Here is a 27,223-nt window from a genome sequence, read left to right as displayed (position 1 = left end):
TCGGTGCCGTTGCAAACCACTTTAACTCGCCAAACATTCATTCCTTTCAGATTCAAAAGGTAAGAGCTCTTGATTGTGAAAGAATACTATAACATGAGGTGTAAGAAACCAAGAATGAGTTTTTAAATAGAATCTTGCTCTAATGATATTGTTTTAGGCTTGTTTTTTAAAAGCCTTCAAATATCTTTCTTTCTACAATGTTTTTATATTTTTCTAAATTGAAGTATTGTTTTTTTTTTATTTATTTATTTATTTTTTATATCAAATGTTGTTGATTATGAACGTTTGTTTTTTGTTGATTGATAAACCTAAACTAGGTTTCTTTAGTCGCTCTTTATTTTTCTTCGATTTCCCGAATATAATAGGATAGAGCTAGAGAAATTGTTAACCATTTCGTTTCGTAATTTAAAGGATAAGTCATACTTATTAATTTTATTACCAATAAGTATCACTCATTAATTTATAAATAAATATTGTATATTTATGTATTTCTCTCATCTATCTGTCATACGTGTGTTGCCATATATGTTATTTATAATAACGTTATATTAAATCATTATCTAATATTATAAACAACGATATACATCTAATAGTGGTCTATAATTATACTTTAGTTAGTTATCTTGTTACATAAAAGTATGAATGACAATAAATAACTCAAGTACACATTTTAGGATCGTACACAAAACGCATTCAACAAAACACACCATGTGACGTACTCAACGATTTCAATTTAAACATGCATATTTGTTGTCCAAAACTTTGCAAAAATATATCCCTAGACTAAGGTCGAGGTGCATCAACAGTCTATCTCTATAGATCTTAATTTGTAACTATTTAGAAAACCTCGTCTAAGTTTCTCACTAATAATCAATTACCTATCATGTCTTACATGCGTAGATAAATTGTTTTTTTACAATGAGTATGTACTGCACATACTAAACTAGGTTAATATAAATTCTTCCACTAATCTCCTTGCGTGCACGATATTTAAAACTGTCTTTTATAGATATAATTTTTCTTAAAACTTTATCAATAAAATAAACAATTCAACTTTAAGAAGCTTTTTGCAGTTCATAAATGAATTTTGTGACTTATATACCTCTCTAGCATCCTTTGGATTAATGAAATCCTACATATATGCCAAGTACATATATAAGGTTCTTCCAATTAAGAAATGCCATCTCGTTATCCATATGCAAGAACTTGTATTACACAACAATTACGAGTTAAATGTTATGATTGAATTAATGGTTTCATCATGATTTTGTGCAAAACCTTCTACATTCAATCACATCTTAAAGGTATTCACGATACCTTCCACGTCAGTCTTCTATGAGAAAGCCGACTTTCATCATATGTGTCTTATCGTATTGGATGACATTGTTAATTTATGCCTCGTGCCAAATACACGTTCATATCTAGCAAATATGTTTAGTGGTATATATAAATCTTCTTTTGTCATCAGACCATATCCTCTAAAGTCACTAGCAAACACACTTACCATTGTATGAACTTGCCCTAATGCACTAAATTAGGCCCACGTAGAGTAATCTGGATTGACCATTATAAGTGTATTTCCACTCGCTCTAATTTGTCGATAGATGTCTCCTAAGACAATTGTCCATCCAACTTACGGTCTCCACCCAACTATACACCTTTCTATCATAAAAATCTCACGTAATCAATGCATTATTGCTTGACCATCAAAGTATTTCCAGGTATCATATACCCTCTAGTGAGACAAAGGAGTTGTTGAAATCCATCAACCTCATCACATCATCACTTACTCTTAAGGCCAAAGATCTTCAGTTAAGTTGAAGTATTATACATCAAAATAATATATTTTGATAATGTATTCAATACTTTTAGACTTTTGTTATGAATATAAACTTGTATATATTTAGTAGAAAAATTTCGATTTATTTTATACAAACAAAGTTAGTAGAGATATATAAATAGGATAAGTTTTACATTTATATAACATATTTTCTTTTCTCAAAAAGCATATAACTGAAATCGTCACTTAGTCTCCCTCCTCTCAATTTCAAGGTAAAAATTTTCACGTGTCAATACATGTAGTGCAAATTTAAAACAAATCACACACTTTTCATAGATATGAGATTAAAAAAGAAGAAGTTTATGTAACTCATGTCGGTGATTAGATGTATTTCATAGTTTCACTTTTACATTTGTAAGAGACACGTTTCTTATATCATCATCTTGTTAAATTAAACACACTTTAATTTATTTTTATTACACTAATTAAACAAAAACTTCCAAAAAAAAATAAAAATCCTATATACAACCAATTTACTTTACTGTAATAAAAAAATAATAATATTAAACTTTAGTAAAAAATAATAATATTAATTAAATTAAAGTAAATAAGAAGTAGAAAATAAAACTTAAACTCGAAGAGAAGAGAAGAGAGAACACGGAAATGGTGGTGAAAGAAAAAGAGAAGAAAACTCGAAGAACACAAAAAGACTTCAACCAAAAGCTACCACACCAAAACTCTTAAACTCTTGTTCAAAAGTTTTTCTGTTTTGATCCAAGAGTTTAAGCTTTTCATTCAATTTCATATACACAAACAATATTCTTTATTCACTCGATTCATATACATTTTATATTTCATCATTCCAAATTTCGAAGATCTTTCAATTTATTGAGTTTTGCTGTTGCCATTGGAGCTAGATCCAGAATCATCACAACAACAAGATTATTATTTTATTCATCCAATCAATTTATCATCATCATCATCATCATCATATAATTAATGGTAATCACTTTTCATTCTTCCAGTAGTCGTGATTCAGTCAAATCCAAGTCTTATTTTCCGACATGGAATTCCACTTTCTTCGCGATTTTTACTTTTTCTTCATTTTTATTTTTATTGGTTTATTATGTATTAATATAGCATAAGAAGCCGAATTAAGATCTTTGTAATGAGAATTTGTTTATGCAATGGCTTTTGATGTCAATGTTCCGATTTGTTTGCCTCAGCTTAATTTTTATTTAATTTTTATTTATTTTTATCAATGTGCTACATTGTAGGAGTGCGATTATGGTGGGTTGTGTCTTGTAGAAACACACATGTTCAAAATTTGTGTTTTTTTTTCTCTTTCTTTTTTTCCAGTCAATTTATTTATTTTTTATCTGTTTATTTATGTTCAAAATTGGTTCAAAGGTCAATGCTTTAATAGAGTATCATTAATGGTATATATGTGATTGATCTATGTATAAAGTTATAGGGATGTTTCTTTAAATAGGAATTATAGGCTATGGACTTCTGAGCTGATCATTATAACCTCATATTTGTTGTGGCTATTGCATCACATATTGATTTACATAGATTTTTAATGATTCAGGTCATGATCTTTTTTATTTATTTTTTGGTTTTTGAAGTTGGTTGAGAAATGTAAGATGCAGCATCATGCAATTTTTCTGAGCTAAAATTAGCTTAATAAACATGGTCAATGCCGTCCACAAGTCCTCCACTTATGCGTGTGTGGGAGTTTTATGTGGCTATTGCCATTTTGTCTATCGACAAAAAAAAAGGGCAGGGTTGATACCTTGAAAATGCTGATGTTGACCTTAATACTAGTGACATAATGTGTATATGTGGATTTTTTGGGCTTAGGAGAGAACATTTTATCCTTTTTTACTGTGCCTGTGACTAAATGTGGTACTTAATTGCGTCGTAATCCCCTCTTCATCAGAGTTTTCTGTGTGATTTCTTTTTTTCATAATTTCTTTTGACTCAAACCAAGTTAATGTATTTCATTATTCATAGAATCCGAGATATAATCAGGAAGATAGTCAAAATAACTGCGAGGAGCATATGAGATAGACACCCATGATAGGGAATGAGCGCAATTATTAGCTTGCCGCCTAATAAAAACAATTTGAAAATTGTTATAGCTAGCTAAAATGGTTCTATATTCATCTATTATAGAACCGTATTCTGATCTAAGATTTTGCCATGTAAAGTATCACCTATAACTTGCTTACAATCTAGTTCAAAAATGGCATAAGTTTTTTCATGAAAGAATTGAGTAATCAGTCCTTTCATCTATCTGTTGCTTTTGTCGCATGTTTTCCTTTTGGCCTGTCTTGTTCAAAATAATATAACAGAGCATAAATCCCTTAGGCTTGTCTTGTTAATTAAGATCAAAACATAAAGTCATGTCTTTTTTAAGTGGTCATAAATAACTCTTAATCCTAACCATCTATGTAATGATTAACTCTAAATGGAGTACGACCTTACATAGATGGTTAGGATTAGAGTTATTTAATGATTAAATGGAGTACGGCCTAATGATATATATAAGTATATCGTACTCCATTTATATGTATATCAAGCCGGCCCTTAAATGTTAATTTTTGCCGTTGATTTAGTCCTTAAAAGGACACTAAACTGGTTCCTAAAGGACAGAATTCATACCATTCAACTATCATCGAAGGGCCAATTTGATGTTTTCGATAAATGGGAAGATAATTTTGTCATGTATATATGTGGAGGACCAAAATAGAGTAATTCACATCTCTTTAATTTATTTATAACTGACGTTGCTTCCCTCGTTTTCGTTGAAGCTTGACTATGCTGTGTATTGCTAGTTAGTTTGGAACACAGGGCCTGTTTTTATTGGGCTTATTTGAGCTTATCTACTTGCATAAGTTTTGTGAGACTGTTTGAGAGAACTTATAAAAACAGCTTATGGCAATTTTCAAAAGCTTTTTTCACCTTATTTTCATAAGTTCTATAATATAGTTTATAAAATTAACTTACAGCAAACATTTTAAATTTATTTTATCTTTTGCTATAAAAATAGCTTATATGAGCTTATCATAAGCTTTTATCATGATAAGCGCTTGAACTATAAGCTGCATATAAGTTGTTTATCCAAATAAACCCTATTTCTATGCTTACCAGTATTGACTTAAGTACAAGATGTTGTTTTCTGATTCTTTTTTCCACCACCCTTTCATCCCATAGGTGTCAGTTAAGTTGAATTAATTATTTTACAAATATGAGATTGATAATTGCAATTTTCAAATGATGCCATTTTATTATAGCAAAAGTGAAGCGTTGAGTTACGATATAGGAACCAGAACTCCAACTGTGTCTTCAAACACGTTCTTTCTATCCAACATATTTTGGTTTAAGTAGCAAAGAGCTTGCTTTTCTTGAAGTGTAGTATTGGGTTTAAGACTTCTGAATAGAAAAAAAGGCACTGAAATTTTTTTAACCCCTTAGTTGAGTCAACTTAGCTTAACTCAGAGTAGTCTGATTCCAATTGACTATTTTATGATTTATGAGGCATCTATTGATGCTTTCAAACCACATGAAATTTGTGGGATTTATTGCGCACAACCCGAGACAATCTTTTAGGTTATTTAGAGTTACATTTTCTGCTACAGACACCAAGCAGATGTTGGTTGGTTATGCATTCATTTTATCAGGGTGAATAGGGGTCATATTGTTTATTTTAGTTCTGACACTCTGCATTGTAGGCCACTGCTGCCACTCCTGTTGTTGGTGCCCAGGTTTGGGTGGAGGATTCTGATGTAGCTTGGATAGATGGCGAGGTCTTGGAGGTTAATGGGGAAGACATAAAAGTACTTTGCACTTCAGGGAAAACGGTGAGAATGCGTTGTATATTATTTATTAAAATCCCTTCATTTTTTTCAGCAATTTATTTTCATGTTCTTTGAAACTACCACTTCAGGTTAATGGTATGAGAGATTTAAAACCTTAAACATGAATGATTGTGGGAATTTTATAAGAGTAGAATAATGAAGATAGGGTAGCTTTGTTTATAGTATCCTGTAGTTTATTTGGAATACTAAATATAAATTTTTGAAGTCGATTCATAACTGATAACTGTCTGATGTTTTAACTCTGATCTTTGCTCATCTCTTTTTCATCTTATAATTTGTAGGTTACTGTTAAAGCTTCCAGTGTTTATCATAAAGATACAGAAGCCCCACCATGTGGAGTGGATGATATGACAAAGCTTGCTTACCTGCATGAACCTGGTGTCCTAGATAATCTGAGATCAAGATATGATATCAATGAAATTTATGTGTGTATTCCAGACGCTAACTGTTCAAATTTTGTCTCCCTTGTATCGTATCTTTATGTTTTTATACTCATTTGACATGCTTATGCTGAATTTTGCTTCCAGACTTACACGGGGAATATATTGATTGCTGTGAACCCTTTCATAAAGCTTCCTCATTTATATGATAGCCATATGATGGCACAATATAAAGGAGCAGGCTTTGGTGAGCTAAGCCCACATCCTTTTGCTATTGCTGACGCAGCATATAGGTATATCCTCTGCAGATTAAATTAATCAGTTTACTAGTCTGACCATCCACCTAGTGGAAATTTTTTTCAATTGTTGGTAGTCTGACTGTATTGTGGATGTAGGCTTATGATCAATGAGGGAATCAGCCAGTCAATATTGGTTAGTGGTGAAAGTGGGGCTGGTAAAACAGAAAGCACAAAGTTACTTATGCGCTATCTTGCTTACATGGGAGGGAGAGCTGCTAATGCTGCTGAAGGTAGAACTGTCGAGCAGAAAGTCCTGGAGGTAAGATAATTAGTCCTTTGTAGAGTTGGTATTCTGGCAAGCTGTTAGACTACCATTTGTTTATGTTGTTTCTCAACCTTCTCCTGCATCTAGATTAGTGGAAACCTTACGTTATATCCTCTGAATTGGCCTCATCCCTCTTATGATTATTTTCAGTCCAATCCTGTTCTAGAAGCCTTTGGAAATGCAAAGACTGTTAGAAACAACAATTCGAGGTAGGACGTTTTTGTAAACTTCTCCTCCCTTGTATTGATGCAGTACAAATTTTACGCTTGCATCTTATTTGTACTATTTTTTCATTGTCACTTGTGACTTCTGCAGTCGTTTTGGTAAGTTTGTGGAGATTCAATTTGACCAGAAGGGAAGAATTTCTGGAGCTGCTATCAGAACTTACCTGCTGGAAAGATCACGTGTTTGCCAGTTGTCAGATCCAGAAAGGAATTATCACTGTTTCTATATGCTTTGTGCTGCACCTCCAGAGGTAATTGAATTTCTTTTGCGCTGAATCAAAATTAAGGTGACAGAAAGATTGGAACCAATCAATATGTAAATGTAGAGCATTTGTTTATGTATACGATAATTGATTCCTAGATTGAATCATAAATATAAGTAACTCACCATCTGAGTGAACTGTCTGGCAATGTACCCGTATATTGGTTTGGTAGAAAAACAGAGTTGGTTTCTTTCCCTTTCATCATTTTTATATATAATTTAAAACATTTATTGTTTGTTGTAAGATTTCCTTTTGGCTTAATTATAATAATGCTTGCTGTTGTAACTGTTAATATTAATTTGTTCATAACTTCTTTAGATTCCATTTTTTTTCTTGATGTTTTTATTTTTATTTTATTTTTGGCAGGTTGTTCAGAAATACAAATTAGGAAACCCAAGAACATTTCATTATCTAAATCAAACAAATTGCTATGAGTTGGAAGGAGTTGACGAGTTTAAAGAATATTGTGATACAAGGAGAGCAATGGATGTTGTTGGAATAAGTTTTGAAGAGCAGGTATTTCATAGGGAGCTTTTGTAGTTTCATAATGCAGTTCTTAAAGTATGATCTGTGTTTCAATTTTTTTTTTCCTCTTCCTGTCCTGCCTCCCAATCACCATTCAGGAAGCTATATTTCAAGTGGTTGCTGCAATTTTACATCTTGGAAACATTGAATTTTCAAAAGGAAAGGAAATGGACTCGTCTACACCCAAGGATGAAAAATCTCGGTTTCATCTACAGACTGCCGCCGAACTTTTCATGTAGACAAACATTGAAAGCTTGTATTGATTATTCTTTCGTTAAGGTTTACATTTCGTATCCTCTCCATGTGAAATCTTGTTTTATAATTTTTATCCAGGTGTGATGCAAAGGCACTTGAAGATTCTCTTTGCAAGCGTGTAATTGTTACTCGTGATGAAACTATTATAAAATGCCTGGATCCAGAAGCTGCTACATTGAGCCGAGACGCTTTAGCTAAGATTGTGTACACGAGGTTGTTTGACTGGTGAGTTTTTGAGCAGAGCGCACAAAAATATGGCTTGAACCTTGTATTGATTTACTGATAACTTGGTCAATTTGTCCCAAGTTCCGTGTTTGTAAATTTTTGTCATCTTTTGCAGGCTGGTAGATAAAATCAACAATTCAATTGGTCAAGATCCTGACTCGAAGTCCTTAATCGGTGTGCTGGATATTTATGGTTTTGAGAGTTTCAAGACTAACAGGTGCATTATTTCCTTCACATTTTGTTGTATTATAAGTTGTATAATTAATGTGCATTAGGTTTTATATTGGGCCTATCTCATCCTTCAAAAACCAGCTTGTAAGGTGAGGGGTGCCACTCTTTATAAAATCATTCAAAGTCTTATCTCTATTTAATGTGGGACTTGAGTTTTTCCCAATAACGTGGAATGATTTCTTCAAGTGAACATCCAAGAAAGGCTTCTATTGAGAATCAAGTTTGTAATCCACTGCACTTAAACTCCAACGATTACCATTATGACTACCAAGCAATGAAGATGTTCATTCTTTTATGTTTTCACTCCACTGTATTCCAAACCGCTCCAACTTGTATTACTCCGCTTTTATCCCCTTAAAAAACCCAATATATTGTTAATTAAACTAATTTTAAAAAAAATGTATTTCGTTGTCATCAATTAGTATTGATAGTTTACGACGTATCTAATAAATAATGGTAGAGCTGTAGATTTCGTATTTAATACCTCTTTGTTCTTTGTACATTGCAGTTTTGAGCAATTCTGTATTAATTTGACCAATGAAAAGCTCCAGCAACATTTTAATCAGGTTTGTTTGTGAGAGGGATTTTATTCTTGTTGATAATTTTTGGCATCTCTAGTTTGTATATTCGAAACAGAGACATAATGATTGTTGAAGTTATGGGTTTTATATAATGAGACAAGAGAAATAAGGACTTTGAAGATTAATTATAACTTGATGATAGCTTGATAGTAACTTAATACATGGGATACAAGATCCCTAATCATAAATAAATAGGGAAATAAGGATGAAAGAAACTAACCTTAGGAGATACAGGAAGATACTCTGTTGTAATATGAAGATATTATAAAATATTTAATTCTATTCTAACAAAGAGACTTATTTCTATTCGTTTGACTTGTGCTCTTGCAATGTTTGAATATGTATTCTGCAGCATGTTTTCAAAATGGAGCAAGAAGAGTACAAGAAAGAGGAGATTGATTGGAGTTACATTGAATTTGTTGACAATCAAGATATTTTGGATCTCATTGAAAAGGTTTTTCTTGCTATCACCATAACCATTCTGTTGATTGGCTGTCTCTTTTAACAAACTTTTCTGTAACATGCTCATTTCTGTTATATGCACTAAATGTGGAGGGTGATAGTTGCAAAATTTGGTCGGGTCTCAAATAGAGAAAATAGAAGGGACTAGCAATTTAGCATTAATACTAAGCTTGTGATAGAAGGGTAGTGTGGCTTCCAGAATATTTTCCTGGATGGCGACTTAAATGGTTTTGTAGCACTATTTTTACCAGAAAACCAAGTCTAGGCATGTGCATACCTACCTATTTATTTAATTATTATAGAAAATAGGGAATATAAAAAGTCAAATATTTCAAATATTTGTTCTATCACAATACCATTAACTTTTGAGGAGTTTCAGAATTTTAAATTTCTACTCACTATATAGTTCCCTTTTCAGGACAAAATTTATATTTGAAGATACCGTGACACTTTTCCTTGTTAGTATAAAAAGAGATAGGAGATAAAAGAACTGTGGGTTTACCGTAAAACTAACTGCAGTTGCTTTCAAGAAAGTATGCTTAACATCAAATGTTTAGATGGGTGAGAGACAGGGGACATGGTTGATGACCTTGATTAAAGGCATGGTAAAATGTTTTAAAGGGATGACATTTTTTTATTTTTTACTCAGTAGTTTCAAAAGTGAGACCTTTATTTGTAAATGTGATCTTTGGAGTAAAAAGGAGTTGTTTCGTATTTTAAACATCTTCGGGCCTTGGAGCTTTTTTTCTTTACTAATCTTTAAAAGATTCCTTTTGTCATATAATTTGATTTTGAATAAAAAATAGTTATCAAAATGTATGTAATCTTAATATATCGCATATCAATTTTTTTTGAGGGGATATCATATATCAAATTGATGACTATAACTTCTGTAATTTGATTGCTTCATAAAGAACTTTCTCATTTGAAGTGATTTTTATTTAGTAGATGGTCAAATCATTTTCAAAAAGAAAAGTAGTTAAAATTATCAATGTGATGATCTTATTTTATTTAATAATATCAAATTTCTTCAACAGTTGTTAGTTAGAGTTTTAATCCTCTTTTTATGAACCTCCTTAACTCTCATATATATATATATATACATATATATTGAGATATTGCTTTATACTCTATTCAAATGCTCCCAAAATGTAGTTGCAACCCAACATATTTCTTAGAAATCGTGGTTGGGCCTAGCACAACCTCACAAAACCGGCTTGTGTGGTGAGAATTGCCCTCACTTATAAACACGTGTTCAGGTCATCTTTTATCTGATGTGGATCTTAAAATATTGTATTTTTTGAAGGATGATTCTTGCTTAGCTTTTGAAAAGAGACATGTTGCGGTGATTTTTTTATATCAATTTTGTACTGGATTCTTTTTTGTAAAGTAATTAAATATAGTTGCTTATCTTAGGAATATTTTTGTGTTTAAGTCTCAGATTTAATTTTTTAAAATAATAAAATAAATATCGATCTTCAATTATAATTTTCCCCGTGGATTGCACAGGCACATGCACTAATTATTTTAGAAAATTGTTACATTGATGATTTTAGACATAGCAACATGTTTTTAAAATCCATTTGCAAGAGCACTCTTTCTTCTAGAAATCTCGACGACTTAATTCTCCTTTTGATGCATTGATATTTGTTTTCGTTATTTTAACATAAACCATTCCGTGACTAAATTAGTTACTATTAGTATCACATAAAATAATAAACACAAAAACTGAAATACGATTCCAATTTTAATTTTATTTTCTGGATAAATTTCTGTTAGTTCTGTAAAACTTCTTGTTTACCTCAGTAGAAAAGTATATTGCTTTTGAAATGGGTGAAGTTTTACACTTTCCTGGGAAGTCGATAAAAATCGGCCATTGGGGTGCTGAGTGATGCTTAGTCTTATCTAACCTTTAGGATGTATCCATACTTAAACTTCACTTGCACTTTTTTTTATGCACTGTTCCTTTATTTATGTGTCACACAAGTATGACACTTGTAATTTTGATAAGCTTGAATGACGTTATAAATTGATGGCGCGTTGAGTTTGAGAACAATGAAGCTTTACATTTATGTGTAACGAAAGACTAGGTTTTGAACAAGGTCAATAAGAAGGTAATGGAAAATGTGATAACCTAAAAATTGTATTTGCACGTTGAATATAGTTGGATTTTCATTATACTATCAAGACATTTTAAATGATTTTGCCATTATTCTTTAAAGGCTGATAACATAATTGTGTTTGTGCAACAATTTGACATTAGGTGATTTATCATTTATCAATTTTTTGTTTTATATATTCATTTTTCAGAAACCTGGAGGCATTATTGCTCTTCTCGATGAAGCTTGGTATGTATACCCTGCACTGTCCCTTTGAACTGGTATTGGTATTATGGATATTAATATCTCTGTACCTATGGTTTAGTTTATTCATTCTATTCTGCCATAAGTTTTGACTATTTCTGCTGATGCTTAAATAGCTTATGTGTACTTATTTTGCAGTATGTTTCCTAGATCAACAAATGAAACTTTCGCGCAAAAGCTTTATCAGACATTCAAGAACCATAAAAGGTTCAGCAAGCCCAAATTGTCACGCAGTGACTTCACGATTGGCCATTATGCTGGCGATGTAAGTTGGGAGTAGTTTTTACATATTTTCATATATATATATATATATATATATATAATTATAATATGTAGGGTAGTTACTTTGAATAGAGAAGCAGAATGCTGAATATGATTTATTTCTACATTGGAAAACTCATGCGTAATATGTGGAAATTTTAGGTCACTTATCAAACTGATTTATTCCTGGACAAGAACAAAGATTATGTTGTTGCCGAACATCAGGCACTTCTGTATGCTTCCACATGCCCCTTTGTATCGGGTTTATTTGTCCCCTCACCCGAGGAATCATCTAATAAATCGAAGTTTTCTTCAATAGGTTCCCGGTTTAAGGTTGGTGATTTTTTTTCTTTCCTTTTTCACAGAAATATGATTTGGTTTTCATCCTTATGCACTTTTGATATCCCTGTTCATATGTCCTGCAGCAACAATTACAAGCCCTACTTGAAATTCTTAGTTCCACTGAGCCACACTACATTCGTTGTGTTAAACCCAATAATCTTCTCAAGCCGGCAATTTTTGAGCACAAAAATGTTTTGCAGCAACTGCGCTGTGGAGTAAGTCTTGCACTTTTTTCCTGGTTTTGGACCATATAGTTAATGTGATAGATGAAGTTTAAATTGTAGCATGTAGATATGTGAGTTTGTGCTTACTACGTAGTGTGTCTGCTTGTAGGGTGTCATGGAGGCAATCAGGATAAGCTGCGCTGGGTATCCCACCAGAAAAACGTTTGATGAATTTGTGGATCGATTTGGGCTTCTTGCACCTGAAGCTTTGGATCGTAGGTATATAAGTTGTTAATCTTCCTTCCTCGTCAGGGTGTTAGTTTTTTTTTTCTAAAAATCTTGATTTATTTTACATTTTTAATTATGCCAGTTCTGATGAGGTTACCGCTTGCAAGCGGATTTTGGAGAAGGTTGGACTTAAAGGATATCAGGTATGTGGTCCACCGACTTTATTCTTTGAGAGATTTCTTATTGTGTTTGACTTTTATCAGCGGAGTTTAGAATATGTTTGTTTTTGTTATGGGTGTAACACTTTTCTATCAATTAGCTAAGGTTCACTTGGATGAACATTGCTATGTTTTGTTCATAAATCTTCGTTAACTTGAGTATTGACAAAACTCTCCAAACTTTATTCTTTTAAGTTTTAATAATGTTTTACTTTTTGGGAACTAATGACAATTTTATCTGGTTGCTGTTTTTGAGTTTCGGCTGGGACTACAGCTATTATTCTTTTCTTTGTGCTTCTATGTTTCATGACCATTAGAGCCACAACTCTTGACAGTATAGTTTAGGTTTAGGAATGAGAACTATTGTGTCTGTAAGTGTGTAAATGAACTCTATTTTCTATTTTTGGCCATCAGTTAACTGCAGATATACACGTTGTGAATTATTTTAATGCTTCTCTTCATTGCTGCAGATTGGTAAAACCAAAGTGTTTCTTAGAGCTGGTCAAATGGCAGAACTAGATACTTGTAGAAGTGAGATATTAGGAAAGTCAGCAAGCATTATTCAGAGGAAAGTTCGCTCCTATTTGGCCCGCCGAAGTTTTGTCTCGATTCGCTTATCTGCTATACAGTTACAAGCTGCATGCAGAGGTATCTGCTTAGTTTCACGAAATATTATCCTACTAGTTCTATTTAGGGAAAGCTTAAACATGAGAAGACTCGTGAGTTCTTTTATATGCTGTTCACAGGACAACTTGCTCGGCAAGTATACGAGGGATTGCGGCAAGAGGCTTCTAGTCTGATCATTCAGAGGTGTTTCCGCATGCATATTGCTAGGAAGGCATATACAGAATTGTACAGCTCGGCTATTTCTATTCAAACTGGTATGCGAGGGATGGCTGCTCGCTGTGAGCTGCGCTTTAGGAAGCAGACCAGTGCAGCTATTATTATTCAGGTAGAGAACATTTTAAAAATCCCTCATTGTAGGATATTTTAACATATGTATTTTTGTTATTGGCAAATGTCCATACATCCTACACAACCATTGTTGCTAATCTTGGATTTAATTTTATAATTTTTATTTATTTTAGTTTGCCTTTGTGATTGTGTATTGCAGAGCCACTGCCGGAGATACTTGGCATACCATCATTTTAAGAACTTAAAGAAGGCAGCAATTGCCACCCAATGTGCATGGAGAGGAAAAGTCGCTCGGCGAGAACTAAAAAATCTCAAGATGGTAACTACCTCCTTCCCCCAGGAAAACATTTTTTAATCCATCAATGAGATGTTTTAAACTTCTAAAATAATTTGGTAAGAATATAAAAATTACTGATAGGACACAATATAGTAGTTTATTAAAGTGAGTTCACTTTTGGACATTGTTAGAAGGAAAAAATGTTCAAAGTTTAGATAGATACCTAACACGAGCCGCACCTTATTGCCTATTAATGGAAACTATGTTAAGGTTCTTCGTTTCCAAGTTCACCCCATACTCATTGTACCATTGCATGAATCTCACCACATATATAATACCTTGTTAGTTTGCATAAATCTAAGTTGCACTTGGCAGCATTTTGCAAGGAACAAATGCCATGGTTGTATTATTCTTGTTTATGTGATGTTTTCTTGTGAATTCTTTAAACAAAAACCACTTATATTTTCACCCATGCGCTTTTTGGTTTTGGAACAATTAATACTATCCCATTAATTTTTGATCCACCATTTTTAGGATAAAGGTTACCCATGCCTCTATTAAGAAATAAATAACTTAGAAAAGTATTTAGCACAAGCTAAATATTGTGAAAACAGTTCTGTCAAATTTGTTTCTTGGTTAAGATATCTCATGGATCCAGTGCCAAAGCTCTGCAGGTCATTTGTCTGCTAATTTTGCATATGCATTTTTCTGTTTTGTTTCTAGTTTAAAACCTTGAAACTCAATCAAAGGCTCTATTCTTCAACTTTTCCTTGTCCTGCCATATATTTCACCCTTACTAGACCTTCTTTTTCTTTATGTTTTGTCTATCTCCATATGTAAGGAAGATTTGCACCGGATTGCATAACTGTGCAGTACCAGCTGTGCACTTCAAGTTTACTTTCTATCCACATTTAATTTGTTATTCAGTGATTGAAACTTTTATTTTATACCAGGCTGCAAGAGAAACTGGAGCTCTCCAAGCTGCCAAAAATAAGCTTGAAAAGCAAGTTGAAGACCTTACATTGAGGCTGCAGCTTGAAAAACGCATTAGGGTAAATAACTATTATTTTCAGCGTGAACTGCTAACTGTAATTGTTTTATTTTAAGAAACTGGCAGCCTGATCTGTGTTAAGCACATCAATCAATTTAAGTTATTTAATGTAGCAAGGTCGGTTAGCTCTAGACAATACTTATGTGGAAACTTTAATATGTGGAAACTTTAATAGGTGGAGTAAACTTGACTTGTACACAATATTTTTTTAGACAGAAACACACTGTCAAGGGTCTTCCCTTGCAAAGCTTCTTAAATCTCTTTAAACAAATGTAGGTTGACATGGAAGAAGCAAAAAGAAGAGAGAATGAAAAATTACAATCTGCTTTGCAAGAGATGCAACTTCAGTTCAAAGAAACTAAGTCATTGCTTCAAAAGGAGCGTGAGGCCTCAAAAAGAGAAGCAGAGAGAGTGCCTGTCATACAGGAGGTTCCTGTTGTTGATCATGGTTTGATGGAGAAGCTGACTAGTGAAAATGAGAAACTCAAGGTGAGCTGATTATGGGCATTAAATTGTCCTCTGAGCTGAAACATAGTATTGTTTATACTTTGGATTTTCATACCATTAATCTTGCACTTCCTGGAGTCCATTGCAGACCTTGGTGAGTTCACTGGAAATGAAAATCGATGAAACAGAGAAAAGGTATGAAGAGGCTAATAAAATCAGTGAAGAAAGGTTGAAGCAAGCTTTGGATGCTGAGTCGAAAATAATCCAGTTGAAAACTTCTATGCAAAGGTTTTGACTTGTGATTAAAGCTTCATTGTTATCCCTTACATATAGAATTTATATCGTTTAAAATATTTCTTGCCTTAAGTCTTTGAATCGGTATTCATTCATTGGAACTATAAGACGTGTACCATTATGACCTTTTTTTACTTACATCAATATTTGGTAGGCTTGAAGATAAATTCTTAGATATGGAAACCGAAAACCAGGTTCTTCGGCAACAGTCTCTGCTTAACTCATCTGTGAAAACAATGTCAGAGCACCTTTCTACCCATGTATATGAGGTAAATGGTGCTTGCTTAAGTATGAATTTCCGCATTCTCTGTATGCAAATGTGAACCTTTTGGGCTATTGATTTTTATCTGCAGAAGTTGGAAAATGGTCACCATATGGTAGAAGATCAGAAAGCTGCTGTAAGTACATTACTTTCTTCTCTCGTCTACATTCTTTTTCTATAACATGCCAGCTTTTTTGTTAAATGGAATCTAAAATGAGTTAACTTTGCAGGAAACACAGAGTGTCACACCTGTGAAAAAGTTTGGTACAGAATCTGATAGCAAATTAAGGAGATCCTACATTGAACGTCAACATGTGCGTGCTTAATAAATTTGACATTTAATATGTCAGTTCTTTATGCAATTATGTTCACCTTTTTAACTCGTATTTCAAATGTAGGAAAATGTTGATGCCCTTATCAACTGTGTTATGAAAAATATTGGATTCCATCATGGAAAGCCTGTTGCCGCGTTCACCATTTACAAATGTCTTCTCCACTGGAAATCATTTGAAGCGGAAAGAACAAGTGTATTTGATCGCCTTATCCAGATGATTGGTTCTGCAATTGAGGTACTTTTTTATTTAGAGATATAAAAGTATAATACTTTGAACCTTCACCTAATAACTTGAGCTTTTATGATAATTCATCCTTGAAATAGTATTAGAACCTGTATAACTAAATGGTTAAGAGATCAATTGTTTCCATCCATGTCATAATTGCACTGATTATTTTAAATTCCTAATTTAGTAGATTCTAAAACAATGATATGTAGTCTAGTGGAATGTAGTGTTCATTATCAGTCTATAATTGCTGTATTAGGTTAGGTGTTTGTGTTTGCATGTTTGTGTTCTGTTCTACCTATTGCATTTATATGATTACCATTTCAAATTAAATGTTAAAAGTTAATGAATGCAAGTGTAAAATGTTGCTTTTTGGCCCTGGTAGTTTCATGGTTCAAGTTCAACTGTTATAGTTACCCTCCAGCAGTTTCTTGAAAGAGTTATAAATTATAACATTTGATGTAAGTTATTGTCACATATGTGTCAACACCATGGCAACCAAAACAACTACTCCCTCCGGTCCTATTTATAGGAAACAATTGACTTTTTAGATTCATTCAATAATTGATATATCTGGTTTAGATTTTAGACCGGATACATAAATTATTCAATATCTAAAAAGTCAACTGTTTCTTATAATATTCTAATTTTCAGTGAAAGTCTATGGTTATGGTTATTTCTTTTATTGTAAAATTAAGTAATAGATCCCTTATCCAATATAACTTTTTCTTCCTCGCTCACTTTCCAGAATCAAGATGACAATGATCTAATGGCCTATTGGCTGTCAAATACGTCTGCACTATTGTTTCTGCTTCAACAAAGTTTAAAATCTGGTGGTTCAACTGATTCAACCCCAGTTAGAAAACCACCAAATCCGACATCCCTCTTTGGAAGAATGACTATGGTAATAATCTTATTGCAGTGTTTGTAATCTATTATCTCTTTTAAAAGATTTCATATTGATTTGATGCCTGAATTGCAGGGTTTTCGATCATCTCCTTCTTCTGCCAACCTTCCCGCCCCGTTGGAGGTTGTACGCAAGGTAGATGCAAAGTATCCTGCTTTGCTTTTCAAGCAACAGCTCACGGCCTATGTGGAGAAAATATATGGCATCTTGCGGGACAACTTGAAGAAAGAGTTGCAATCATTTATTTCATTATGTATCCAGGTATTTTGAATCTGGATGGGATGAGTTTATTAGAACTGAAAATATGTTCATTATATCATATTATGTGGTGAGAGTGTACATTTATATAGGTAGGAGTCTCCTAGTTAACCCCTAATTAATAAGGAAGATTAATCAATACAATGACTAGTGGAGTTAAAACTAAATAGTCACAACTTTTCAATATCTCCACCAAGTACTTGATTAATTATTCTAACAGTCCCCCTTCAAACGGAGGGTGTCACAAACCCTCAGTTTGTCTCTAAGATAAAGGAATCTGGCAGTGGACAAAGGCTTAGTCAAGACATCTGCCCACTGGTCTTGAGCAGGCACATGCGAGATATTCAGTTCCTTCCTTATAACCTTTTCTCTCACAAAGAAAATATCCAATTCCATGTGCTTGGTTCTTGAGTGCAGGACTGGGTTGTGAGCAAGAGAAACTGCACTGAGATTATCACAATAGACATGAGGAATTTTACTCTTAATTTGCAATTCATTGAAAAGAGACTGGATCCAAATAATCTCAGCAGAAGCTTGTGCAAGGCTTCTATATTCAGCCTCTGCACTAGATCTAGCTACAAGGGTCTGTTTCCTTGCCCACCAAGAAACTAGATTGGGGCCCAAAAATATGCAGTCTCCTGATGTGCTTCTTCTGTCATCAGGATCTGAAGCCCAGTCAGCATCACAAAAGCCGGTGATTGCAATAGGTTCAGTAGAGCTGACAGGTGTAAGCATTAACCCATGGCGTAAAGTACCCTGCAGATATCTAAGTATCCTCTTGACTGCCTTCCAGTGATCTTCAAGGGGATTTGATAAGAACTGGCAAACTTTGTTCACATAGTAGGATATTTCAGGTCTTGTTATGGTTGCATACTGCAATGCACCAACAATTGACCTGAAAAATGTAGGATCTGAGACTGTACTTGAACCAAATTTAGACAATTTTGTACTAGATGCCATTGGCGAGGGCATGCTATTAGCATTAATCATGTTAGCTTTCTGAAGAAGGTCTTGATATATTTGGTTTGAGAGAGAAGTAAAGAGCCAGATGGTGAGTGATGCACCTCTATGCCGAGAAAATAATCTAGTATACCCAAATCTTTAAGGGAGAACTTAGAATTGAGCTGATGAACTAGATTCTAAATAGCCAGTTTTGAGTTTCCAGTGATGATAATATCATCAACATAAACCAATATAAAAATGCAGTGAGCTCGAGTGTGCAAAGTAAACAAAGAAGGATCACATCTGCTTGACTTGAACCCAAAACTATGCTCTGGGAGCCTGTTTTAACCCATAGAGAGCCTTGTGTAGTTTGCATACAAGGTTCTTGTCAGAAGATTCAAAGCCAGGAGACTGCACCATGTAGACTTCCTCAGTTAGCACTCCATTTAGGAATGCATTGTTCACATCCAACTGCTGAAGAGTCCAGTTATAAGTAACTGCAATTGTCAGAACTGTCCTCACTGTAACAAGTTTGACTACAGGGGAAAAAGTCTCATTGTAGTCAAAACCTGCTTGTTGATGAAAACCCTTAGCCACTAAACGTGCCTTGTACTTGTTTATAGTGCCATTCGGATTTTCTTTTACCCTGAATACCCATTTACATCCAATGGCCAATCTGTTTGCAGGAAGAGATACTAGAGACCATGTCTGATTATGAAGTAAAGCATTATATTCTTCTTGCATTGCTAAATGCCACTTAGGATCCTGAAGAGCAGTTTTGTAAGTAGTGGGCTCAACATGAGTCAAAAGGAGTGTAGGGTTAATTCTAGGCTGCACAATTCCATGTTTACCTCTGGTTCTCATTGTGTGACGGTTTTAAGGATGAATTTTGTGAGGAACATGAGGAGGAGACTCAAAATTTGAAGACTGAGAACTAGTAACACTAGCAGATGACTCAGGTGAGGAATTTTGAGATGCAGAGGGAGATAGAATGGTGATGGGTGTGGGATTTAGGACAACATTATTTCTGTGTGAGGACTCGGAGTGATGAGAACTAATAGATGGAGTCTGAAGGGTGTTTGATATGGGAGTAGTAGGAACAGACTCAGAATGAGAAGTTTGGGGAGTAGGTGAGCTAACAATGTGAGGAACAGACTCAGAATGAGAATTTTGGGGAGTAGGTGAGTTTATAGTAAAGGTTGTTGAGACAGGAGTGGGAAGAGAAATGGATAAAGTGGGACCATATGGTAAAACAGAACACACTTTCTGAGATGGAAACAAGTGAAGATAAGAGAATTTTACCTCATTAAACACAACATCTTTGGATATAAAAATTCTACCTGAAGCATCTAAACATTTATATCCTTTGTGACTGTTGGAATATCCCAAGAAAACACACTCCTTCAAATGAAAATCAAACTTATGAGAGTTATAGGGTCTCAAAAAGGGAAAACATGCACAGCCAAAGCTTTTTAAGGAATTTATAGTCTGGAAATTGAAGGTGAAGTAAGAAAAAGGGTGATTTATTTGCTAAAACTGGTGTAGGTAACCTGTTGATAAGGTAAGTTGCAGTTAAAAAGGCATGGTCCCAAAACTTTAATGGCATTTGTGCATGAGATAAAAGAGTGAGACAAGTTTCAACAATATGTCTATGTTTCCTTTCAACTGAGCCATTTTGATGGTGAGTGTGTGGACAAGTGAATCTGTGAGTGATGCCAAGGCTATTGAGATATTTTGTGAAAGGTAAAAACTCACCACCTCCATCAGTTTGGACAGTAATAATTTTGTGATTTAACTGCAATTCAATCATGGTTTTAAAATTCTGAAATGTAGAAAGTGTGAGATTTGAGTTTCAGAGGATATATCCATGTGTATCTAGAATAAGCATCCACACAAGTAAGAAAATAGGTATATCCACAGGAGGATTCAACTGGTGCAGGTCCCCAAAGATCACAGAAAATTAGTTCAAGAGGGTTAGTATATGTCATTTGAGATGCAAAAGATGGCAGTCTATGAACCTTACCATGACAACAAGCAGTACAAAAATCTGATAAGCTTTTATTTGGTAATTGTATATTACAAAGTTTGACAATACTTTGGAGCACCTCATGATGAGGATGTCCAAGTCTGCTATGCCAGATACCATACATGGAAGGAAAAGACTGAGTAGAACTAGATGTTGAACTACTAGGTAAATGTTCAACATTATTACATTGAAAATTATTGAAATTGAAACCAGTTGAGGGACCTAAATGAAAAGAGGCAGAATTATCAGTTTGTGCTGGAACTTTATTGCAAACAGTGTTGACACTAGAATTTTGAGAGACATGAGCAGTGGTCTTGAATGAGTTGGTGTGCTCAAACTGATAGAGACCATCATGTCCTAGAATACCTCTTAAAAGCACCTTAGAAGAATCCTGAGATTTGACAAAACAATAATTAGGATGAAACTCAAAGTAAACATTGTTATCTTTAGCAAACTGACTCACACTAACAAGATTTTTGGTTATAGAGGGAACAAGAAGGAGATTATTCAGTTTTAGAGTAGTTTGAGGATGTAAAGGAGAAGTAAATTGTAAGGAACCAACAGAGGTAATAGCCAAACCTTGTCCATTTCCAATATGGACCTGATCAGAACCTGAAAGAGACGTGGAATCCATGAGGTTGGATGCATCAGGGGTGACATGATGAGTAGCATTTGAGTTAGGGTACCAGGCATTGTTGAATGAATTGTGTGGATCTAAGCCAGTTAAGAAGGCTTGGGGGGCTTGACCTCTCTGATTCCCAGCCTGTGTAGGAGGCCTAAGAAACTGTCCAAAATGCTGAGGACGTGACATGTTCTGCATCCATACATTTGGAGGTGCACCATAGCCTCCTGGTGAGCCATAGGGACTGTAGTAATCATACTGTGGGGCAGAGAAACGGTAGTGACAATAGCTTGCATCATGACCAGTTTTTGAACATATTAGGCATTGAACATTGGATCTTCCACCAAAACGGCCACCACGTCCTCTGAACTGGCCATTTCTTCCTCCAAAATTAGGGTTAGAGTTAGGAAACTGATTGTTTATGGTGCCATCAGTATAATTGTGGTTTTGAGAATTAGGACCATGAGATTGGGATTCTGAATTTGCAGTTTCAGTGAGATTAACAGAAACAGGTTCAGTGATAGCAGCTTTCTTGAACTTCTCATTTCTAGATTCTTGTGTGAGAAGCTGAGATTCAAGTTCATCTAAAGAAACAACCTCAGATTTCGCATTCACACTAACAACAATAGGGTCAAACTCTTTAGGAGGTGCTTCAAGAACAACTTCAATTAGGTCCCTGTGAGAGACTGGATCTCCAATTGAAGCAAGAGACTCTGAAATTGCGCGAATTCGAGCAATGAATTCGGCGACAGTGCATTAACCTTTCGTAATGGATCTAAGTTCAGATCGAAGTTGACGCGAACGCGTCTTCATCTGCGCGAAGCAGTAACTATGGATCTCATCCCAAACCTGCCACGAGTGGCGAAGGAGAACGAATCGCGAAAGTAGCGAATGTGAAATCGTTGAAAGAATCCAGGTGCAGAGCAATGAATCTTGTTCTTCCCATTCAGTGTAAGCAGGATTCTCCGTTCCTGCTTCGCGCGCTGCATTGTGAGATAAACCGGTGGAATCTCAGGCGAAATCACAAATTTCACCATCTTCGTTCCGCGAAGAACACCTTCGACTTGTTGTTTCCATTGAAGGTAGTTCGTATCATCAAGCTTAACAGAAACTACTTGTTTGAAGGTTTGGATGCTGCAGCAGTTACACGTTGCGCATCAGAGGGAGTAGGAGAAGACGTAGCAGTAGACATGGCTCTGGATCAAGAAGCTCTAGATACCATATTAGAACTGAAAATATGTTTATTATATCATATTATGTGGTGAGAGTGTACATTTATATAGGTAGGAGTCTCCTAGTTAACCCCTAATTAATAAGGAAGATTAATCAACACAATCAATACAATGACTAGTGGAGTTAAAACTAAATAGTCACAACTTTTCATTATCTCCACTAAGTACTTGATTGATTATTATAACAGAGTTAAGTGTCTTATTATATTCTACACAGTTCTCTTCTCTTGTCCATATATACTATCTGCCTTTTGGAAATACCTTCTTGTTTCTAGAAATTTCTAAAAGATTCTGGTCCTCCGTTGTGTTCTACTCTAGTCACATAGGTTTTTAATAGGCTTGTTTGGGATATTTGGTGGTCCCTGAATCAAAGGGATTCCTGTCTTTTTTTCTTTCTTTCTGGATGGTCATAAAATTCTAGTGGTGGTAAAGTTGAAATCCTGGAGTTTGTTAAGTGCAAAGTGGACCGGTTTCAGATATCCGGTTTCTTTATGGTTCACTAATCCCGAAGGCCATAGGATGCTTGAGGGTTTCTGAATTGTATTAGCAATTAGTGGCAGCGTTATCTTGTTTGTAGTTGTTAGGTTGCTGGTACTGCTATATGCGTGTTTGGGTAGGTGTGCTTGTTCCTGGTTTACATTCACTTCTTGTAATAATTGTCTTCTAAGTTTTGGCACTTGTTCTAAAATTTGGTGTTTCAAATAAAGTTTTTAGCTTATAATTTTGTTTAATACTGTTACTCACGCATTTCATATTGCTGATATACAGGCCCCAAGAACATCAAAAGGAGTCTTAAGATCTGGTCGATCTTTTAGTAAAGATTCTCCCATGGGTCACTGGCAGAGTATTATTGAATCTCTCAATACCCTTCTCTGCACTATGAAAGAGAACTTTGTAAGAAAATAAATTATGGTTTATTTACTTTTTGAGTATTGTGTAATTATTTATTTTGCCCATTTATGCTATTTATAAAAATTGCTTATACATATTGTTGTGGGTTTCAGGTGCCTCCTGTCCTTATCCAAAAGATCTTCTCTCAAACGTTTTCATATATTAATGTTCAACTTTTCAATAGGTAAGTAGTTTCTGCATGCATTCTTTGACGTAGTTGTTTTGGTTGCCATGGTGTTTTTATCTTAATGTTTAACATTATGTTTTTAATAAATGATTTGGCAGTCTTCTTCTGCGGCGTGATTGTTGCACATTCAGCAATGGAGAATATGTTAAGGCTGGTTTAGCAGAATTGGAGCTGTGGTGCTGCCAAGCAAAGGAGGAGGTATTAATTTTTGTTTTAGATTGATTGAGTTATTGCAGATATTACTTGGCTGTAGTAAAATTACGTAATCACCTATGGCTACTCTGTATGGCTTTTGGGTTGGTGTATGCGTGTCTTCGGAAAGTCTAACCGAATTGCCTTGGGTTTGCAGTATGCTGGGACATCTTGGGATGAGCTCAAACACATAAGACAGGCAGTTGGATTCTTGGTAAGTCTTTCTTTGGTTCATAACATGGCACCATTTATCTTACTGATGTTGTTTCAAAATTTTGATAATCAATGTGTTTAGCAAGCATCATGTTATGCTCCCTGTCCACTTGCTGTAATTAATTAAGATCTGACAATTTCGCCTTGGGTTTATCATAGGATAAATCCTGTTTAAATACCCACGTGACATTGCGTCGTGCTTCACTTAAATCTTTTTAACCGTCAAAATGAATCTTTTATTGGTTTTAGGAGAAAAATCATGCTTAAACAAACTTTTGTAAGTTTAAAATATGATCTAACAAATCTTACGTTCCCAACTTACTAGCAACATGGATAGGGGTGAGTGTGACACAGGTTTTGGCGACACAGTGATTAAGCTTTCTTTTAGAATTTTTGTTGGGCCTAACTCAATTCCATAAATCGGCCTTGTGAGGTGGGGAGTGCGCACCACTTATTATAGCCACTATTCAGGCTATATCACTATGAGACTCATAACACATTTGAAAATACCTAACCCATTACATCCATGCCATCTGCTACATTAGATTGGGGAAAGGAATACTGAAACCCATTGAAGTTGTCCGACGATATTAGTTCATAAGAAACTACATCCTGTATTTTATTTGGAAAGCTAAACATAAGGCCGTCCTCTATGATAAGTGATTTTTTTAACCTTCCAATGTTGAAGCTAATGGTTTTAGCAGTTTATTTTATTAGATAACTAATCTTTACAGTAGTCCAGGTTTGCTTGGTAAACTAATCTTATAGCATCTATCTTTGTGATGATTTTACATAGGAAAATGCTAAACTTCCCGAAAAGTAAAAAAAAAAATACCACCAAAACATCCTTTTATTCCCCCAAAAGCAGACTTTATACCAATTCCACCACAACACGTCACTCTCTTGAACTGTTTGGGAAGAAATTTGTCGCTGCATATAGCAGCTCTCTTTTACTTATGAACACTAATGTTGACAAATGTCTTAACTCTTAGTTGAATAAGAAACTATGAAGATTTATTCTGTTTTTCAAAATAAACATTTTTTATCTGATTAAAATTCAATGTCTTAATTATATTTATTGGTTTAATTATTGTCATTTCAAACAGGTTATTCATCAGAAGTATAGGATTTCCTATGATGAAATCATCAATGATTTATGCCCTGTAAGTATTTATCCATCTGAAGCTTTCTGCGATAGTATGGGGCGTGCATTTATTTGTTCATATTATTAGTTGCCTATCTTTGATACAATACCCAACACTGTCTTCCATGAGTTGACAAGCTCTTGAAATTTGTGTTGATTTGATTTCTTTTTATTTGTTGCTAAGGAAAATGGTGATTTAGTATTGTCCTTTAAGTAGCAATTAAGGTGTTTGCCTAGATTGTTTATCACATTAAACTTGGAGATTGCACGAGGCTACTGATAAGACTGAATTTCAAATTGATTTCTGCATTTATTGGAAGGAGATCAAGAAAATCAATTTTTACATTATACTAAATGCATAATCTCTTGCTATTTGCACTCATGCTCTTCATAAATATCTCTTTCCGAGAGTATGTTTCTCTCCCTTGCCTCTTCCTTATTCCAACAAATTTTCTGCATCAGATCATGAGTGTTCAGCAGCTGTACAGAGTATGCACACTTTACTGGGATGCTAACTACAACACTCGAACCGTATCTCAAGATGTAAGTTTTTTTTCCTTTCCTTTTCCACTTTATTTTCTCCAATATCAGCAGGCTATTAACATGCTGAAATCATTCAGGTCCTTTCAAGCATGAAGGTACTTATGGCTGAGGACTCTAATAATGCTCAGAGTGATTCTTTCTTGTTGGACGATACTTCCAGGTGAGAGTGCTTGTTTATGGAATGCCAATTGATGCATTTTGATCTTTAGAATCATGATAATGAGAATATTACCTGCCATTGTTGTGAGAGAGGAAAGTTTATTGATATAATTTCTTTGTTGTTTGACACGGGAAAAATAGATGCAGCATAACTTGCTTCTATAATAAATTTATTTATTTATTTATTTTTGGATCATCCTCAGAATCTATAATCAATTAATTAATAATTTATCAGACTTGTAACTCAATTCTGTGATATTTATTTAATTGATATAAATTCAATAAAAGAAGATAGTATTCCAATTGTTTACATGTTTACTAACTGACTTTTACTTCTTACTACAGCATCCCATTCTCAGTTGATGATCTCTCTACCTCACTGCAAGAGAGAGATTTTTCTGAGATGAAACCAGCAGATGAGCTTCTCGAGAATCCCGCCTTCCAATTTTTGAATGAGTAGGCGGCAAGGGAAGCTTAGTAGTATACATTTATCATCGTCATTAAGGAAGGCAACGAAATCCGTTGCTGGTCCTTGCATAGTGGTTGTATATACAATTCTTTTTTCTTTCTACATAATTTTGTTTTCATTTTACCATCCTGCTGCATCTTGTTTATCATGTCCCTGCATCGCGTGGCCCTGATGTAAAGTTATTTTTTCATTCTTTTCTTGACATTCAATTGTAAAATCTTCATTTTAAAGAGGGGTAGGGATATTATTAAGATTAGTGAGCTTGCCTCGTACGTCCATTTTCGTGATTCTGGTTTAATCTAGCCGGAAAACCATTAAAAAGTGAAGCTGAGCTGCTTATAATTGTGTTTGTGGTCGAAGCTCACTTTCCACTTTTTGTCTTGCTGTGTAAAGTGATAAGAATGAACATTTACACATAATGAATAGATTGTTCATATTCTGGAGTCTGAACACAAGCATTTTTTTTTTTTTTTTTTTTTGACAAATGCTTTTATTTTCTTTTCTCTTGTCCTGAGCCCCCAAGTGCAACATCGCCAAACAGATTCTTATACTTAATGAAGTCAGACTTTGTTTTTATCACCACAAAAATGTTTTTTTTTGTTTGTTTAAGTAAATAAACTTGAAATGGAGAAAGTAGCACATAAGTTAGACTTGTAGTGAGTTCAACAATTTCTTAATTTTC

The 27,223-nt window shown here is 34.3% G+C and overlaps 1 protein-coding gene across 1 annotated transcript; it reads left to right on the top strand.

Annotated features, from left to right (window-relative positions):
- The first annotated feature begins 2,754 nt into the window (after nt 1–2,754).
- Nucleotides 2,755–26,991, top strand: LOC25484177 (myosin-6). The gene is made up of 39 exons (XM_013612943.2): nt 2,755–2,782; nt 5,518–5,646; nt 5,946–6,089; nt 6,192–6,337; nt 6,440–6,602; nt 6,759–6,817; nt 6,924–7,083; nt 7,462–7,611; nt 7,719–7,855; nt 7,954–8,100; nt 8,216–8,317; nt 8,840–8,897; nt 9,265–9,366; nt 11,685–11,722; nt 11,876–12,002; nt 12,161–12,331; nt 12,424–12,555; nt 12,674–12,783; nt 12,875–12,935; nt 13,421–13,598; nt 13,697–13,902; nt 14,065–14,184; nt 15,096–15,194; nt 15,470–15,682; nt 15,789–15,928; nt 16,089–16,203; nt 16,288–16,332; nt 16,427–16,510; nt 16,595–16,765; nt 17,505–17,660; nt 17,739–17,924; nt 23,512–23,637; nt 23,748–23,818; nt 23,920–24,019; nt 24,171–24,227; nt 25,333–25,389; nt 25,833–25,913; nt 25,991–26,073; nt 26,418–26,991. Exons 1-39 carry the CDS (start codon nt 2,780–2,782, stop codon nt 26,530–26,532), a joined length of 4,542 nt encoding a protein of 1,513 aa, XP_013468397.2. The 5' UTR covers nt 2,755–2,779; the 3' UTR covers nt 26,533–26,991.
- Nucleotides 26,992–27,223: the final 232 nt, after the last annotated feature.

This window comes from Medicago truncatula, chromosome 1, assembly GCF_003473485.1.
Source record: "Medicago truncatula cultivar Jemalong A17 chromosome 1, MtrunA17r5.0-ANR, whole genome shotgun sequence".
Classification (NCBI taxonomy): domain Eukaryota; kingdom Viridiplantae; phylum Streptophyta; class Magnoliopsida; order Fabales; family Fabaceae; genus Medicago; species Medicago truncatula.
Note: the sequence above shows the minus strand (reverse complement) of the source record. Positions and strands in the feature narration are given on the sequence as shown.